This window comes from Xenopus tropicalis, chromosome 8, assembly GCF_000004195.4.
Source record: "Xenopus tropicalis strain Nigerian chromosome 8, UCB_Xtro_10.0, whole genome shotgun sequence".
NCBI classification, from domain to species: domain Eukaryota; kingdom Metazoa; phylum Chordata; class Amphibia; order Anura; family Pipidae; genus Xenopus; species Xenopus tropicalis.
The window spans coordinates 131,348,555-131,369,132 of NC_030684.2; the positions used below are offsets into that span (position 1 = coordinate 131,348,555).

At 40.8% G+C, this 20,578-nt stretch overlaps 1 protein-coding gene across 1 annotated transcript; it reads right to left on the bottom strand.

The window, feature by feature from the left end:
• Positions 1 to 15,356: 15,356 nt before the first annotated feature.
• mrpl24 (mitochondrial ribosomal protein L24) lies at positions 15,357 to 18,836 on the bottom strand (the record flags this gene model as incomplete). The annotated part of the gene is given in 5 exon segments (NM_001005120.2): positions 15,357 to 15,748; positions 16,480 to 16,610; positions 17,041 to 17,144; positions 18,474 to 18,569; positions 18,652 to 18,836. Coding segments are annotated over 5 exon segments (651 nt in total). The 3' UTR covers positions 15,357 to 15,611.
• Between the last annotated feature and the right edge of the window lie 1,742 nt (positions 18,837 to 20,578).

Below are 20,578 nucleotides of genomic sequence, written 5' to 3' on the forward strand. Positions count from 1 at the left end.
GCAACAAATCTTTGCAATAATAACAAAGGACCTACAAATCAACCTACCAAAAACACCAGAAGCAGCATTGATAATGCATTTCCCTGAAACTATCCCTAACCCCCAAAGAAAACTCCTATTCCACATTTAAAATGTGACCACCACACTTATAGCAAATGGATGGAAAACAGGAGGCCCCTTTGATATTAAACAAATTCTACAAAACATGGATGTAAGAGCCTCAATGGAACAAATGGCAGCCTGGAATGATAGTAACAAACAAGAGCAATACAATAAAATATGGGCACAATGGAAGACATACCACGAAACCACACCACCTACCTTGCAAGACGGCCAACAACAATAACCAACAAACCAACTCAAGACCTCATCTTAAAATAAGGCAAAATGACCTATAGACAATGGACTAACCTGGTGTTTTCTCTCTACCCCAACTTATTTCCTCAGTTACTAACCCCTCTTTTCCCTCTCCCCACCTATCCAAAACCTACATATCCCTCTTTATCAATAACAAATGAATCAAAGACAGCAATATTACATTTTTTCTTTTAACTGAAACTATGTAAACTGCTATTACTGACCATGTTTAATAAAAAAGAAGTAACAAAAAAAAAAGGGACTAATAGATCTAATAGGTGGTAAGAACTATATAAGGACAAGCAAAACAGGGTTATCTAAAATCAATCATTTTTAATTGAAATTTTGTTAACTGAAAGTGTGATGAACAAAGTATTAAATTAATATTTTTAAAGTTATAGCCACTAGCAGTGTAAGTGCTTATATAGCATTACTTGCAGGGTCAGACTGGGCCACCGGGACTCCAGGAAAAAACCCTGTGGGCCCTGGCCCTAGTGGGCCGCTGATGTGTTTCACTTACGGATGCTCAGGGGAGGAGGTCGGGTGGGTGGGCACTCCGCGCTACTTACCTGTAACAGTAATGTGTGCTTCCGCCGTGTGAGAATAATAATGCAGGCCATGATAAACATATTTGGAACACGTGTATGTCCCCGTGACACTGTCCCCTCTGTATGTGTCACCAACTGAGCCCAACAACTTGCTGTTTTTGTAAAAGGTTGTTTCCTTTGAATGATAGCCAGGATAACTGTGGCATCTTAGAAACAGAGTCTCCGCTTCATAAACAACAGGAGGTTTCTGCAGGATGACATATTCTGAAAAAATATATATATATATAACTCAGCTGTACTGAGTTTTGGTTTTGTTGGTTTAGAATCCTAATACACACACTGAAGAGGTTGGAGACGTATTCCAATGAAATGGGTTACAGTTACAGTAATCAATGCCCTTATCCTTTCCCGCTTAGATTACTGCAATCTCCTACTAACCGGCCTCCCAGACTCCCACCTCTCTCCCCTGCAGTCAATCTTAATCTCTGCTGCCAGGATCCTCCTGCTCTCTCCTAAGAGGGAACCTGCTCAGCCTCAATTAAGCTCTCTAGCATGGCTGCCTGTTAAGCAGCCATGCTAGAGCCTCTGGAACTCTATTCCTGAATCCCTCTGTAGGGAACACTCACTAACTCTCTTTAAGAAAAAACTCAGCTGTTACCTTCTGGGGCACTAAAACATTATTTTGCCCAGTCCTGCGCTTAAGGGCAAATGCCCATACCTGGTGCCTCTTACCTTCCAGTTTGTGCCTGTATGTTACCCAACCACTTAGATTGTAAGCTCTACGGGGCAGGGACCTCCTTCCTACTGTGTCTCATACCAAATGGCACTTATTCTCTGTGTATTTATATATATTTATTGTATTTATTATAACACTTGTCCTCCCTGTGTGTAATTGTGTATATTGTAAGATTGTACAGCGCTGCGTACCCTTGTGGTGCTTTATAAATAAAGTCATACATACATACATACATACATAAATACAATTAGTTGTATGACCAGCTCTCTCCTATGGTTCTATATACCAAAACATCTGTGATGGATCCAACTGCCGGCAGTGCTGGGCCAAGCTGTCTGGACGCCCTGGGCAACTCGACCAGCCAGCCTGCCCTTCCCGCGAATGACACAAATGAGGCACATAATGTACATGCACGAATGAGCTTACTGAAGAAGACAGGGGGGAAGGAAAGTAATGGGAGTGGTAAAGGGAACCTGCAGGCAGTGGAGGAACAAGGGCCTGGGGTAGGCGAAAGAGCTATGTGTCTAGAGCCCCCCCCCCCCCATTGCACCCTAAGCACGTGCCTCCTCGTGCCTCTACCCGTAGTTCCGGCCCTGGTTGCTGGAGCTGGAGGAAACTTGCTAGTGATGATGATGAAAGAGTAAGGCTGCTGAAAGGGTCAACATTGTCATATCATTGAAAACTTAATGAATCATTTCTGTTGCAAGTCCAGTTTCTTTTAATGCATTTGTAAAGGTGCTTTTCCCTGATGTTTTTAACAAAGGACTTTGCACAAGATGGTTGAGGTTTCTATTATTTACCATGTGCAAATTCGAGACAATATACGAGCTGCGGTGTTGTTTATCTAGCAGAAAATACGTGGCAATGGCGATATAGCAGTTTGTTCTTTGGTTTATTGTCAACTAAAGCCGTTTGCTTAATCCACTTAAGTGAATTTCTTAACGACTTCTTTCATAGCCCTGTTGAGTCTGCGCATAGGTTCTACAGAGCAAGTTACCTCTAAACATTTTTAAGGGAATATTGTTCATTTTGTACAGGGTTAGGAGCCCACACTAAGAAATGGTCAAGTTGACCTGCCCCTTGGAAACAGTAAGTTTAAGGCCAGTGTATATCCCAGTAGCACTAAGCAAGCATCAAGGGTCTTCAATAGGCACTTGATGTTTAATAGTATTTTGGGGTATAGATGATACACCTGTGCCTCTGATGGCTGATAAATGGTGCAAGGTTATAATCCACTATCCTATCTATAAATAATATTTTTTCTTTATCTTGTATAATCAGGTATTTGCTTAGTTAAATGTTTAAAACTAATAAAGTTTAATAAAATAATGTGGAAGTAGGCTTACTGAGGTCCACCATCGTAATGTCCTGCTGCCATCTTGTGTAGCTTGGGACTACTGCACTTTGTATTGCATCTAATGTGTGTAATGTATAGGGCAGCATCACTGGTGTGAATATATAACATAGTTTATCTGCTTTATATACTCATACCTGTGACATTTAATTATCTCTAGCCTTGTTAAATGGCACTGATATAGAAACAAAGTATTTGCTATAAAATCTTTACTAATATTTTACTTATTTTCCAAAAATAAATCAATTACATTAGAACACAAAAGGTTTTAGCTCAGTAAAGTGCATACACCTCTCCCTTTTCTATAAGAAATTAAATATTAATACATTGTAGTGCATTTAACTCACCGTTACTGATGCTGAGTCGGGCAGATTCACTTCTCTGGCTTGTACCAGTCTGGCACTGGTAGTCCCCTCCATCCACTGATGTTGCAGAAGAAATAGTTAAACTCTGCTGATTTCTACGTAGGTTGATATTGTCTTTATACCAGTAATATATTTGATCTCTGTGTTTGGTAGAAACCATGTCACAGCTCAGAGTTATAGATTCTCCTGTGAATATTGTGTCCCAGTTTGGAAGGAACAACACAACAGGTCTGACTGCAGAACCTAAAGAGCAATCAGTTGTGTCCATTAATAGAAATATTAATACTATAATGAATCATACTATAATGTTTTCTAGTCCTTGATGTTTTCATGGCAGTAAGGCCACTGAAACCAGGACTTAAGACCTTAGAAGGAAGCTGAATTGGCATAGGCGAAACAGGCACAGCCCAATATCACGGTACCAGAAGGGTCAAGCAGAGATATTAGGCACAAGTCAAGCCAGGCAGCGATAACAAAAACAATACAAAAACAGAACAAGAACAGCTGCAAATAGGCGAGGAGTCAAAGAACCAAAAGATCAGTTACATAAGGTGCACCCAGGAACTAGCAGGGCAGGCCTCTATCAGGCAGGGCAGTAAAGCAGATGTGGACTATTTAAGTACATATTAGCATAAAAGCACTTTTTGCAACAATGTCATGGCTTAGTGCCCAATGGTGCAGCACTCATTTGCCGGTTTGGTCAAAGTTTTTCGACATTGTATCTATTTCCTTGTTTTTTAAGTCTGGAAAATAAGTCATAACAAGGTTACATTGAGAAAAGAACTTGGTCTAGGATTTTGGATCTTGATGTAATTGTGAATTTTATGGTCTGTATAGATAGAAAAGTGAGATAGTGATGAGTTGTGATGTTCCCTCTTCATGGGCCAACTTTATGTCAATTGACTTTCATTTACTGATGTCATTTTGTTTGGACTGTAACAATTTACTTAATTGTGTAATGTTCTATTAGTATCTTTATTTCTAGAAAAAAAACTGCACAATATTCAAGGCCTCTTGCCAAATATTCTCAGCCTCTAAAGGACAGATTAGGTTCTGGCAGGGAAGGAGAAGTGAAGACCTCTTTCATGGATTTAAAGACGTTTATGGCTTGGAAAGTTCAGGGATTGATGGTGAGCTCCTGAATTGGGACTATGCATGAGGAAAATAAATGTAATGATTGGTATAATACACAAAGATTTCCAGCTGCTAGCAAGAGGCCAGTCTTGGATGGCAGACACTTTAGCAGAGTCCATATCAAGACCACAGTCAGATATTATGTAGCTTATAAAGGGAAACTTAACTTAAATATATAAGGAGTCTTTTTTTTGGGACATGAAAGGCCTTCTCAGACATGGAGACAATGGGTAGACATAATTAGAAAATACTAAAATATCATTTATAGCCAACCATGGTTTGACCAAACAAATTTCTTAAGATGCCATTAACCACATTGAAAACCAGTCAGAAGTTCTAATTGGCAATAAAAGCTGGCATTGCACTAGTTGCAATGGGTTAATAAATCAAGCCACATAACCCTAAACCACAGAGCAGCCAACTTAGTCTATCTTACCGAGAACTCTCTACTCAACCATGAGGGCAATGGCACAAATGTTGCCAAGGACTAAGCTAAGAGTCTTTGGATGAGCGTTGCTTCTCCATGACAAAAGAAATAGGACTATTCTTGAAGACAGCCATACATGGGGCAACTTGCTTGTGATTAACAGATTGTTCCAAATAGAGGGGGGCCCAGTTTTCACTCATCTACAAGCCCAAAGAGGAGCTTGCTAAATGGTGCAGCTAAGTGGGGCTATACAGTATATATATAATCTCTCACATACATCAAGGGGAGTTTCATTGGGATTACTTTTAGTTTCTTTGGTCTTGAGCTTGAACTTCCTAGGGCTTTTAAATCTATACTGGATTCCATAATCAAATAAACTTAAATATGTAGTTTTTATTTTGAAAAAATAGACATAAAATATTAGTAACAATTAGTTTACGTACCTATGATTTGCAATATATTCTAGAAATATAAATCAAGGCTTACCTGGAATTTCCACAATTACTGCTGCAAAACAGAGGAGAAAGATCTATCTGTGTTAAAGTTCTTTCATAATTATAGTACTTTTAATAACAATGGCAGTTGTTACAGATTTCTACCACCATCCCCCTAGTGTTTATTAGTATAAATAAAATATCAGGTTAGAATTAACCTTTAATTATCAGAGAGACGGCTTCAGATTTCCTTTTGTGACTTAAGGTCCCCATACACGGGCCGATAGAAGCTGCCGATATCGGCCCCTTGGACCAACTCAGAAGCTTATCGGCCCGTGTAGGGGCAGAAACGAGCAGACTGGCCTGAAATTGGGCAGATATCGATCGGCCAGGTTAGAAAATCCTGTCGGATCGGGGACCGCATCGGCTCGTTGATGCAGTCCCCGAACCGACTGCCCCATTGCCCCAGGGCCAAACGATTGAATTCACCTACAGGCCTCCCCAATATCACCCACCCGTAGGTGGGGATATCGGGTGAAGACCCGCTCGCTTGGCGACATCGCCAAGCGAGCGGATCAGCCCGTGTATGGCCAGCTTAAACTAAAACTTCTTGAATTAATTACTAAGTAGAAGGCTGAAATTGATGAGCTTTTTATTAATCTCACTACTATGGAACTGTGTCATATTGAAACCAATAAGGTTGGAGCCTTACGGGACTCTTGGGCCCCCTGCAAACTCAGGGTCTGCTAACTCTGTAGTTACTGATTTGCATTCTCCTTTAACAATGTTTTCCCCTATTGGTGTAAATTAATTTTGTTAATGGTTAAATGATTCCCTTTTCTCTGTAATAATAAAACAGTACCTGTACTTGATCCCAACTAAGATATAATTACCCCTTATTGGGGGCAGAACAGCCCTATTGGGTTTATTTCATGGTTAAATGATTCCCTTTTCTCTGTAATAATAAAACAGTACCTGTACTTGATCCCAACTAAGATATAATTACCCCTTATTGGGGCAGAACAGCCCTATTGGGTTTATTTAATTGTTAAATGATTCCCTTTTCTCTGTAATAATAAAACAGTACCTGTACTTGATCCCAACTAAGATATAATTACCCCTTATTGGGGCAGAACAGCCCTATTGGGTTTATTTAATGGTTAAATGATTCCCTTTTCTCTGTAATAATAAAACAGTACCTGTACTTGATCCCAACTAAGATATAATTACCCCTTATTGGGGGCAGAACAGCCCTATTGGGTTTATTTAATGGTTAAATGATTCCCTTTTCTCTGTAATAATAAAACAGTACCTGTACTTGATCCCAACTAAGATATAATTACCCCTTATTGGGGCAGAACAGCCCTATTGGGTTTATTTAATGGTTAAATGATTCCCTTTTCTCTGTAATAATAAAACAGTACCTGTACTTGATCCCAACTAAGATATAATTACCCCTTATTGGGGCAGAACAGCCCTATTGGGTTTATTTAATGGTTAAATGATTCCCTTTTCTCTGTAATAATAAAACAGTACCTGTACTTGATCCCAACTAAGATATAATTACCCCTTATTGGGGCAGAACAGCCCTATTGGGTTTATTTCATGGTTAAATGATTCCCTTTTCTCTGTAATAATAAAACAGTACCTGTACTTGATCCCAACTAAGATATAATTACCCCTTATTGGGGGCAGAACAGCCCTATTGGGTTTATTTCATGGTTAAATGATTCCCTTTTCTCTGTAATAATAAAACAGTACCTGTACTTGATCCCAACTAAGATATAATTACCCCTTATTGGGGCAGAACAGCCCTATTGGGTTTATTTCATGGTTAAATGATTCCCTTTTCTCTGTAATAATAAAACAGTACCTGTACTTGATCCCAACTAAGATATAATTACCCCTTATTGGGGGCAGAACAGCCCTATTGGGTTTATTTAATGTTCAAATTATTTTTTAATAGACATATGGTACAGCAATCCAAAATAACAGAGAGAGCCCTTATCCGGAAAACCCCAGGTACCAAGCATTCTGGATAACAGGTCCCATACCTGTACTTCACGATTAAACTTCATTTACATCCCCTAATAGGCTTATTTATCAGTTTTCCAGTTTGTGAATAAATTGAAAAATTGAATTCAAGCCAGTGAAAATAGTTCTCAAGAGAAAGTGATGGACTGTATAACTGCTCCTGGCTGTATGTACCTACATCATAAAATCTTGTTAACGTATTACAATATAATCATGAACATTATTGTCAGATATGGGTCTTATGCCTAAAAACATCAGATGAGTCAAACCACAAAGCCAACAATTCAAGTTTAAATAAAATATCTTCTTCTCAAACTTGCATTTAGCCAAAGGGCACTGCAGTTGCTAAGCTTTCAAGCCAAGTGTCCCTGTGCATTAATGAATCTGTAACGACTGCCCGGGTGACACTTGCTATAACAATATTATAAATACACTAGGTTTGTCCCTCTGTGTTTGCTAAAAAGAAAGTGGACATGTTCCTATTACAGGTACAGTTTGTTGTATATTGTTCTTATTAAACAGTAGAATTAGGAATTCTGGCTCTAGGCTCCCCTTGCTATAATACTGCCCAAACAAAAACGCATTGAAAATGGCAACACTTACACAAGATGGTGACGAGCGCTTGCATCAACATGGTGCCTTCAAGCAAATGGTGCAGAGTGCGTGCATGTAGCATTGAAGCGGAAGCCATATAGTTATTTACAACCAACATTATGTTTCCACCTCCCCGACCACAAACAAAGAAAATAATTGTATAACTAGCCCATTCTGGACATACAGTATGCTTGTATAAGGACATCAAATAAGAAATGTCACGCCCAAAGGCAGCTCAGGTGATTACTTTGGTTTTGTTCTATAAATGTAAGTGTAAAGGTATCAGTACTGAAGAGCTGATTTCATTCCATCTACCCTTTTAAACTCTGTATTAAAGTTATTATCGGCCCTACAGAATGTACCCAAAGCAGCCCGGCCTGGATGCAGAGTAAGGTAACATGTAATATCAGTGCAGTACAGCAGGGTAAGTAGAAGGAACAAATGTTCTGCATATATAACCTTGTGATGGACAAAAGGGGTATGAACAAATGTCAGGGCTCAAATCCAACAAGTAGAAAGACTTCTACTCAAAAACCCAATAGGCTTTTTAAATACTAAATAATGTTGGAAAACAAAAATCCAATAAAACCTTCTGAAACCCCCACACCTTGATCCAACATAATCCCAGCCAACAGGCCACCAATTGTTCCTACAGGGTTGTTCCCTGGGCCAGCTATTCCAACCTATCCCCCAGTCTGTCCCTGCCCAAAGTTGGTTGCCATCACTCCTATACAAAGGGCCTTCTTCTTCCTGAGCAGAGCAACATCAGAACAATTCTTTGTTTTCCTTCAGTAGAGATATCTCTCTGACTGTACAGTTAAAGTCAGTTAACTAAAAAGAAAATTGCCATTTTAAGTACTAAGGATGCACACAAACAAGCCAAGGCACACATACATGCTAGGCCCCATCAGCCAATGAATGGGCAGAGTTCTGCCTTTTACTCCCACACTACTTCCTGTTACAGTCAGAGCTGCATTATTTCCTGTCAGCTGATCTCTGAGGGAGCACCCAGACCATCACAAAATGGCGGCTTAGGGGAAAGGATATTAAAGGGCAATATTTACTGATATATATATTCCAGTTATATATTCAGTTTGGTAAGGTTATTTTTAGGGATGCACTGAATCCAGAGTTCGGATTCGTCCGAATCCACGGTCCTGGCTGAACCGTATCCTAATTCGCATGTGCTAATTAGGATTTGGAAGGGTTAAATGTTGCAGCGTAACCATGGAAGTGGGAAATTTTTTATTTAACCCTTCAAAATCCTAATTAGCACATACTAATAAGGTTTAGGATTGGGTTCGGTATTCGGCCAAATCCCTTACGATGGATTCGGGGGTTCAGCCAAATCCGAAAAACTGGGTTCAGTGCATCCCTAATTATTTTATAGGGCACTTAATATGATATAAACTATCTGTTAGTGATGTATTATTTCCGGGGGTATAGTTTCCCATTAAAAGCTTAAATTGCTGTGAAACTGAAAAAAAATAAGTAACTATGCAAAGTTCAAAAGTGCTTAGAAAAGATCCTGCCGCCACAAGGCCTTGCGCCTTTATAATGAATGTTTACATGGCGTGGGAAACTTCCCATTAGTGATAAGCGAATCTGTCATGTTTCGCTTTGCCGAAAAATTTGCGAATCTTTTAAAAGATTTGCGAAAAGGCAAAAATGTCGTCCGCGACTATTCTTTTGACATGTGACTATTTATTTTGACGCCCGCAACTATTTTTTGATGCACAATTTTTATTTTGACGCCGTGACTATTTATTTTGACGCCACAACTATTTATTTTGACGCCGTGACTATTTATTTTGACACCACAACTTTTTATTTTGACGCCACGACTATTTATTTTGACGCCGTGACTATTTATTTTCACGCCACGACTATTTATTTTGACGCCACGACTATTTATTTAGACACCATGACTATTTATTTTGACGCCGCGACTATTTATTTTGACCCCGCGACTATTTATTTTGACCCCGCGACTATTTATTTTGACACCACGACTATTTATTTTAACGCTGTGACTATTTATTTTGACGCCGTGACTTTTTATTTTGACGCCATGACTATTTATTTTTACCCCGCGACTATTTATTTTGACCCCGCGACTATTTATTTTGACACCACGACTATTTATTTTAACGCCGCGACTATTTATTTTGACACCCCGGCTATTTATTTTAACGCCGTGACTATTTATTTTGACGCCGCGACTTTTTATTTTGACGCCATGACTATTTATTTTGACACCACGACTATTTATTTTGACGCTGTGACTATTTATTTTGACACCATGACTATTTATTTTAACGCACGACTATTTATTTTGACACCACGACTATTTATTTTGACGCCATGACTATTTATTTTGACACCACGACTATTTATTTTGACGCCGTGACTATTTATTTTGACACCATGACTATTTATTTTAACGCCGTGACTATTTATTTTGACGCTGCGACTTTTTATTTTGACGCCGCGACTATTTATTTTGACGCCATGACTATTTATTTTGACACCACGACTATTTATTTTGACGCTGTGACTATTTATTTTGACACCATGACTATTTATTTTAACGCACGACTATTTATTTTGACACCACGACTATTCTTTTGATGCCCGGCACAATTTTTGCACGCGCTGCAAATTTTTCCGTGGCTAATTTTTTCATACGTTTCGCGAAACAATCCACAATGGCGAAACCCGCGAATCCATGCCTGCCGAAACATTTCGTCCATCACTACTTCTCATTCCATTTCCAAGACTCCCGGCTGCCTAGCGTATCACCCCATGGTTGCACCTTGCTCCCGATATCACTGCTGGGAGAGTAGGGCAGTCCTTATATCTATAGCTAAGGATCATTACTAAGCTTCAAGCTATTGTGATATTGAAAGCAGACAGGGCCCAGACTGTCTAGTGCTTTTTACCTTGGTGAGAAATGAAATATGTGTCAAAACCACGAGGCACCGACCCATGAGAAACTCTGTAACAGTAAGGGGAGAGGCGCAAACGTTCAGACTAGAAATATTTCACACGAGGGGCAGAAAGGTGGCTCTACTGTTCACACTTTTATATTTTCATTTTTCCCACGAGGCGGAGATATAACCTGAAACATTAGTACTTGCAAAGTCTGCAGAAGTTCCTAATATTTGAGATTTTGTACTTGAGTAGATATGCCCCATAGTCTAGATCAGGGACCCCCAACCTTTTATACCCCTGAGCCACATTAAAATGGAAAAAGTGTTGGGGAGCAACACAAGCATAGAATGAGTTCCTGGGGGTGCCAGTAAGAGCTATAATTAGCTATTGGTAGCCCCTATGTTGACTGGCAGCCTACAGGAGTCTCTGTTTGGCAGTACACCTGGTCTTTATGCAACCAAAACTTGCCTCCTAACCAGAAATTCAAAATGAAGCACCTATTTTGAGCCCACTGGGAGCAACATCCAAGGGGTTGGGGAGCAACATGTTGCCCCTGAGCTACTGGCTTGGGGATCACTGGTCTAGATGGTGAGCGAAGACCAGTTACCTACCCAAATCCAAGTAGAGTAATGGGAAGAACTGTGTTGGCACTTAATGTCACTCAAGCTTTATTCAATAAATTGAAATTATGATTTTGAAGAAACAAATCCAGATTTCTTGCACACGAGATCCAAAATAAAATTTTGATAAATCACCCCCTTATCTTTGGGGGGGGGGAGCACATGTTGCCCTATGAACATGCTCTATACTCCAAGAATGTTACCATGGGTATCCAGGTGCTAAATATATAAGTGTTTTTGCACTCAGCACTCTGCAGCCCTTCCATGTACCCCACAGCTGTTGTTCATATCTGACAGCAGCCAAGACTGTAGGGACCTGGGTTCAGTGCCCAGTAGTTGATGTTCTGTGAGGTCCTGGGTCAGTAATAATGATCTTTCTGATTATAGACTCATGGCCTATTTCCTAACTATCCTGATCACTGCCTTCCCTGTGACTATGATTCTATTTAACCCTTCTCAGCCCACAATATTGGACTTTTCCCTAGTGTCCCTGTACCCAAATGCCAGCCAATACTCCAATACTCAGCATGATGTAGGAGAATGACTTACATAGTTACATAGGGTTGAAAAAAGACCAGAGTCCATCAAGCTCAACCCTTCCAAGTAAACCCAGCACCCACACCCTATACTTACCAATCTATCCACTCACATACATAAACTATATATACAACCACTAACACTAACTGTAGATATTAGTATCACAATAGCTCAACAAAATAGACAAATCCAGGAGCGCATAAATCAAAAAACAAAAGAAAGAGAATAAAAAATAGTGTAATAACGTTTGAATAGTGAGGTAATAGATAGATAGATAGTAAGATACAGGAACTCAATAGCTCAGAAAAGCTATTGAGTTCCTGTTCCTGTTCCTGTATCTTACTACACACTGTAAGTTTTACTCTTTATATATTGTTTTATTAATAAATAATATTGCACTAGTGGCGGTTCTCCTTTTTGTATGCCTCAATGAGGATATAGCCACGATCTGCATGAGGATAATCGGTCGGGATCGATACATTGATACAGGGAGTCTCATTTCAAGGATACAATATCCGTTTAAACTGCTATACGTCTGCAATGAACACATTACGTTTATTTCACTTCTACAATACTGCCATCTGGTAAGCAGTTAGTGGTACTGCACTGTGGTGTTAATATTAATATATTGAACACAGGGAATTCTAAACGGTGTTTATATTACCTCACTATTCAAACGTTATTACACTATTTTTGTTTACTTTTGTTTTTTGATTTATGCGCTCCTGGATTTGTCTATTTTGTTGAGCTTTCTTCGGGACCCAGTCAAAGGGGTTGCCTTAAGACGGAGCTGCAATAAAGAAATCGTTAATACATCCAATTTTGCTATTTGGTTCACGTAAGACTGGATAACTCATCATTTGTGAGCGCTGAGGATTTTTTGGTATTGGTTTTCTCTGTTTACCTCACCATATATTCCTTATTAGTATCACAATAGCCTTGGGTATTCTGATTGTTCAAAAACTTATCCAGGCCCCTCTTATAGGCATTAACAGGATCTGCCATTACCCCATCTCTAGGGCAAGTCATGGATAGGAGGCCTAGGGAATGTGTCCAATGATCTAGATTTTGAAGTAGAAAGGCTTGAATTATGGAAAGTGTTCTTACTCAGCATTCCCAACAAGCAGCAAGTGCCCCCATAAAAAGTGATACCTCCCTTGCCAGGAATCTAATTCAATACAATTTGGTAGGCTCCTTACCTGCCCTAATAGGAAGTTACTTTCATAAAGGCAAAATCAAGGGTGACCCTAGGTCTATTGCCCAGCAAATGCCAATCATTCTAAGCTTCTTAAACAGTTTGGCTCTTACAGGTCCATTATCATGAGGTAAAAATACAATGAATACAAGTGTATTCATAAGGTATACTTTGTCTGCAGAGCAGAGCATTTATGAGGGCATATTGTTTAAATATTTGCAGTTTCATTTGGCAAGGCTTGTGGGGGCAAAGGCTATGATTATGTAGGAGCACAATGGATGGGGTCAGGCCATTCCTTGCTTAGTGCTGTGATGCTCAGTATATGCTAACCTATAAGCATGGAATGTTTATAGGAGCTGCAGCTTTGTGCCCGCGTAACTGCTGTGCCTGGGCACTGGTATCGCCACCTTGTGGCCAGTTTTCAGTTTGCATTGCTAAGAAAATAATTCCTCAAAAACAAGAATGTGAGTGTTATATACACACCTGGGCATGTAGATTGGGCAAACATTGGTCCTATTTGTGATAAAACCACTTTTTTGTACTCAGGAAAAAATATCTCTTCTGCTATAATGTAACTGTTGGGCAAATGGTACAGCCTGTGTTTATGTCTGTTTAATGTTATGTGTAGCCGTCTGAATTCCTGTTCTCCAAAGGTAATTGACCCCTGCTGTGAGGGCAAATAAAGCCCGGACCCTCTGTATTCCAATACACATAGTTGGCTCCAAGACCCTCTTATAAGGGCTATGCCCTGTCTGGATCCTACATACAGACTAAACTGGGCATGCTCACTAAATGGCACCCCATTGGCCCAGTGGTATTGGCTGTGATTGGCCCTTCTGGAAGCTGCCTTTGGGTTGGCAGAAGGAATCAAACCCTGTTCTGCATTTATGACAGGGGCTGCTCCCTTTCTGGCTTACAAAAGGTGGCTGCCAACAATTCCAATTTGTTAGTCTTTTTTATTCACAAGGAGGACTGCCCAGCTGTACCTACATGTTCCAGTGCCTAGCAGTAGCAGTGCCCAGCCCTGGCACCCCCTGCAGGCAGAACCACTAAGTGCAGGCTGGCTACCATAGGAACTCTGAGCAAACTGGTAATGCTGAAGCTACAATAGAGAGCCTTGTTTTCTAAAGGAATCGTGTGTGTGAGTCCGACCCTATGTCCACATCCTCACGCGGCTCACACTATTCAGTATGGGTTTCCCCCATATTTTGCAGCTTTATTTCTCCAGAATTTGAGTTCTTGCGTCTTGTGTGGCCACAGCTAGATAAAATTTATGAATCTATTGCTAGGATACAGGCACAAGACTTATGCACCTGTCATTTTATGCCTTAAGCTCTAACGAGTAGGGTCTTCCGATCCTGTTTTAACTCTTTTACCCTTGTCAATTACTGTAATTCCCGTTTGTTATAAATGAATGTAAAGTGCTGTGTAACATGTTGGAGCTATATAAATAAATGGGATGATGACGTGTTATGGTTGTTTATTTATGTGCCCTTCAACCGAGTGGGACTTCACAAGCAGACAGGGTAGGCACAGTGCACAAAAGGAACCCTTATATTTTACACCTGGTTAATGGCAGATGTAAGGTTCAGGGTTCCCTGCTGCCTTCGATGGGCTCAGTGCAAATACTGACACTACAGTGCAATTAAGACTGGGCACAAGTACTTTCTGGATATAGTTTTGCGCTTCTAGTGGCCTATAAAACTTTTATTCCTATCCAACTTTGTCTAATGGGAGCATTACGATCTGAATCTATTTCCCTGTTTTTTTCTGTATGACATATATAATTGGTTTAGCTTTTTCAGTTTTGACTGAACCTCCATTACAGGATCACTGGACACGACTTCCATGAGTGGCTAGCCTCCCTATGTGCTCATCATTCTCCTCCGGTGCCTGGAAGCCCCTCGTTGACTAGAACAAAACATCTAGAACAGGGTGGAAAAAAAAATGAGCTTTAATTGCAGCTTGGTGTTTTAACATGTTTGCTGTCCATACTTGAATTTATTTCAGTGGTGGGATTATTCTTATTACAAAAGTACTTATTACTTTCCTTAACACGTACGTTCTGTGATCACCCAACACTGGGAGACATGGGCTGTACTGGTGCGGCTGGAAGTGACCAATCTGCGCAGGATAAATACCGGCAAGCACATTTCCTCATTTCCTTTAGTTCTGGATATGGAGCTCTAGCCCATATGATGTAAAAAAACAGGATGAATTAGGTCCATGAGTTTTTCCAAATGGCAGAGAAGCTGTAAATTTTCCCAAACAATTTCCTATTCCTGTTATGGTCCATTAATGACAGAGACGCTCTCAGCCGCTGCCGCACAGTTCTGCTTGCGTTAGTACCAGTAGGATTTCCTTTGCTGGCGGTTTTCTTCGATGCCCATTTTCTCCATTATTTCTTCTTGGAATGTCTTCAGGGACGGCACATATGTCCTTTCTAGAGCATCTTCCACAGAGGTGTCCTTGGGACCATCTAACGAGAAAGTAAGGGTAAGTATGGCCGTTTACAAAGCAGGTAGGATGCAAATGTAAGTGGAATGGTGCACATACAGGCTTGTGTGAGCCTATAATATTACATAGTGAGGATGCTAATATAAACGGTTGGTAGGGATAAAGCATCCATAGCTGCACAGACACCGACTTTTCACAGCCTTTTCAGTAGCCTATTTGACAATTTTGGTGCCAAAATAATGGCCTATCTGATCAATATCAATCAGTAGGCTCACTATATATCAAATAGGCTAGAAAATCCCACTGGATTGTACTGGGACAGAGGCCTGCACAGGGCACCAATTTAATCTGATTATTGATCCTAGAGCTGAACAATCAGAGCAACCTCAATTGTTAACCCCAGTCACAGATTGATTTACCTGAACACTAGAAGTGGGTTCAGGGAGCCACTGGAGATCAAGGGGTCTCTTATCCCTCTACATGTACATCCCATACTCCTTTTATGCCCATTCTATTATAGAGGCTATCTATAGTCTACTAAGAATGCTCTGTATCACAGACAGGCAACCAATGGCTCCCCACCACCTGTCTTTGCCCACTCCCCCAGAATCCATCACTAACCAGCAGTCTATTTAACTCTATACGACTTGTTCTTGCTCTTACCTTTTAATGCTGCCTTACACTACCTACACCCCCCCCCCTTCAATACCCAGCCCCTTGGACACAGGTCAAGACCTCCTCTCCAGCCCTCACCTTTCCACTGCTCAGGGATGATCCCGTCGCGTCTCTGCAGGACAGGCTTGGGAATGATACGCCCAGATCTCACAGACACCCTCACGCGATCACCCTCCTCTGTGTAACGCCATTCTATATCGGTGGGCTTCCTTCCGGGGTCACAAAAAAGAAACAGAGAGTAAAGAGTCACATATGCAAAAATATTTACACATAAACCTGTACATGGATTCAGCCAACGATTAAAGGATAAGAAAGCCTTTAATGTAAAATTGCGCAGGGTGCTTCCCTAAGCACTTTTGATATTAAAATTAACTCATTTTTTTTCAGTTTCAATTTTTTATTAACTGCCAATATAATGAATTCTATAACAGTGCCACCTGCTGGCATTGCCTTTAAGGGTACAGTCAAAGACATAAATTCAGAAGGAAAACAGAAAGGTGTTCTGATGTTGCCCATAGCCTGTACACAGACATAACATAAAACTAAACTAGTAAATTTCCCCCTGTACCAAGCACAATTTAGCAGGAATAGCCCCCTAAGTTTACTCATAGTCCATATGGAGAGATGAAGGCGTCCTACCTGTCTGTGGGATCAACCAGAGACACCTGGTTGAGCAGCAGGGGGGCTTCACTGGCAACATATGTTCCTCTGTATTCCTCTGTCCGACCAACATAACGGTAATGCTTCAAACAAATAAAGCAAACATTAATGTCACATACAGGGGAAACATTTCTGTCCTGGTTGTAATCAAGGTTTATTGTAAATTTAAACTGTGCAGGTATATATGGATGCTCGGGGGATTTGGTTGCTCCCCTATTTCCTTTGCATTCTACAATGTATTTAACAAGGTGCCCAATGGGAATCATTATGAGTCCAAGTTGCTTTTTCCCCATGTAGAATCCTGCCCGTATGTACCCAGCTTTACTCCCCGTATCTAGGCTGATCCATTACACAAGCTTATTGCTGGCTGCACAGGACAATAGCTACAAACTATATTTTCTCTCTCAGCCATTGCCCAATATACATTCATTACACGTTATCATTGGCTGTAAAATTATGTGTAAATGTAATTGCTATTGAGAGCAGCTCCTGTTTATCCCTATCTGCACTGCCGGTTCTGAGAGAAGCCAGATGATAATAGGAGCATGCAATGCTTTCTGGGAAATGGAATCTTGGCTGGAGGAAAGCTGACTTCTGCCTATATTGCTTCAAAAGTCAGACTGGGACAAAAAAAATACACCTTTTAGTTGCAGGTACATTCACAAATTTTTTCATCATGGGATCATTTAATCATTTCAAAATAAATTGCCTCAGGCCTCTGTGCTCAGTTTCAGAGCACAGACACCTGTGAGCCACCTCTGTTCTGCAGTTCTGTATTAAAGAGGGGCAGGGAAAAGCACACATGCTTCCCACCCTAACTTGCATGTGATTCAGACACAGAAGTTAAGATGGCCACACACGTGGCGATTTTGGTCGCAGAAAAGATCGTTCCCACCCTCCACAGACGTTCAGGGCAGATATGGAGGTAGAAACAATAGGATTTCTACCTCCTTCTGCCGATTCAGCCCTGAAGGTAGATCTTGCTCAGGTGCCTTCAATGGCGCTTGATCAAAATCTTTTAACCCGCCCCAATCGGTGAGTCGACCGATATCCACAGCCTTTTGCGGTATCGTTCACCTCGCCGAGTCGCATACACGCAACAAAGTTTCGTACGATGTCATTGGTGCGTGTATGGTCAGCTTTAAGGAGCGGTAGAAGGCTCCCTTAAGGACAGGGCTGGCTTGCACCCACTGACACTGGGTCTGCACCTTGTGCCACATTTTTTTTTATCTGACTGCATCTAGACCCCCAGCAAAAGTGCTCTCTGCGCTTCTGTCTGGGGGTCTTTGTTAACAACTGGCAGCATGTTGGGACAAGGCTCAGAACTCTAAATTACACAAAGGGCCCATTCTGAGCTATCCCAATACCAGTGCTACTTTCATAAATGTTTCCCAATGTCAGCATCAACTTACTGTGTTTAAACCGTCGACAACAACCCAGTTACGAGCTCGGACCACTTGTGTCACCTTTCCTTGCTTCCCAGCATCCTTCCCATGAAGAACTTCTACCTAGAGACGGAAATGAAAGATGTAATGTGACTAAAGCTAAACCAAAGGGGGAGGTGTAACAGTCTGAAAAGCTTGGACTTACGGTATCCCCACGGAAATACTGCCATTCCTCCTTACTGACGGGCTCTACAAACACTTTGGATCTTCTCTTGCCCGGGGGGTTCCTCCTCTTTGCTGCCAATGTTGACGGGCGGCTCATTCCAAAGCGGTAATCGTGGGGCAATTTGAGTTTGGCCGCCATCTCGAGAAGCAGCGTCAGGCGCATGTCTGCAAATAAAACCCTATTTTGTTAAGTCTGTAAAAATCTATTAGAGGGCCTCATTCACCCACCTAGGGTTGGCACCCTTTCTCAGAAAAAAAAAATAGCCTTTCAATAGTTTTTACTGTTCAGGTGGCAACCCTAAGCCCACCTACTGGACCTTCCTTAGGGCACAGATTTCACTTTCCTCTAATTGCTGCCTGTGCCCCTTGGACTTAGAGCCCTTATATATATATATATTGAAAAAAAGACCAGCAACACCGGATCTATTGCAAACAATCAATTATATATTGAAAAATACATGAACAGCCAACGTTACGTTTCGGTCCCCGTCGGGACCTTGCCTTGAGAAAGTCACATGTATTTTTCAATATATAATTGATTGTTTGCAATAGATCCGGTGTTGCTGGTCTTTTTTTCAATATTTAAACTCTTTTACCGTGCACCCGGGACAAGGATTGAAGCGGTGCACGGTATATATATATATATATATCAAAACATATATTCAAAGTAGCATGAACCCTGTTCATGCTACTTTGAATATATGTTTTGATTTTTCACAATAAATCCCGGAGTTGCTGGTCTTTTTTACACTATTGGAACCCTTTACCGAGCACCAGAGGTATGTTATACATATATATATATATATACACACATATACATATATATATATACATATATATACATATATATATATATACATATATATACACACATCAGGAGAGAGCCGGCACTCACGTCAATCGGGTCACAATAGCCTGGGTGCAGGTCCAAGTGAAGAATTAGATACAGCAGTGAAGAGATCCGCACTCACAGGTCTTATAGAATTAATCTGGTGTTTATTGAGAAGACTAGTCTTCTCAATAAACACCAGATTAATTCTATAAGACCTGTGAGTGCGGATCTCTTCACTGCTGTATATATATATATATATATATAGCAGGTATGAGGCACCAACAGGCAGGTGTGTAACCATAGAAGAAGCTGGCACTGCAACTGTTGTGGGCTTCAGGAGATAATAATAAGAAATAAATATAATATAGGGGAGCCCTAAACTGACTTTGCCGTAGGGCCCTGTAACTTGCAGTGACACCACCGAGTAGTGATTAAAGAGACAGTAACACCGAGAAATGAAAATGTATGATAGTAACTGAAATATATTAAAAGTTGTGTTTGTTTCAGAAACTCTACTATAGTATATAAATATTCTGTTGTGTGCCCACAGGGGCAGCCATTCAAGTTGTAAAAAGGGAGAAAGGCAAGATAACAGATAAAACACCATTATATTCCTCATAGTTCATCTGTTATCTGCTATTTAACCTGTGCCTTTTCTCCATCTTTAATTGCTGCCCCAGGGCTACACAGCATTTATATATAAATATTATAGTACTGTTTCTGCCACTTTTAACAGGGAAAGGCAACAGTACATTCTATTTTAGTTACTTTAAAACACTTTCATTCTTTTAGTGCTACTGGGCAGTGTAGGTTTAATGTAGGGGTCCTGAACTAAAGGGAAAGTTAAATGGAGCTGAGGGTTCCCTGTGAGTGCAATGCTGGGGAGCAGGAGTAGTAAGGGCCCAGGGCAAATGGCTCCCATGAGGGGAGGCAGCACTAACGCCATTGCCAGTGTATATACCAGCAGTACCCGGGGATGGACAGACAGACAAGGGCTCCCTAGGTGTCACTACAACGTGCAGGAAGCGCCCCCCCCCCGTGTCATTGCCAACTCTGACCCCTACACTGTGACCTT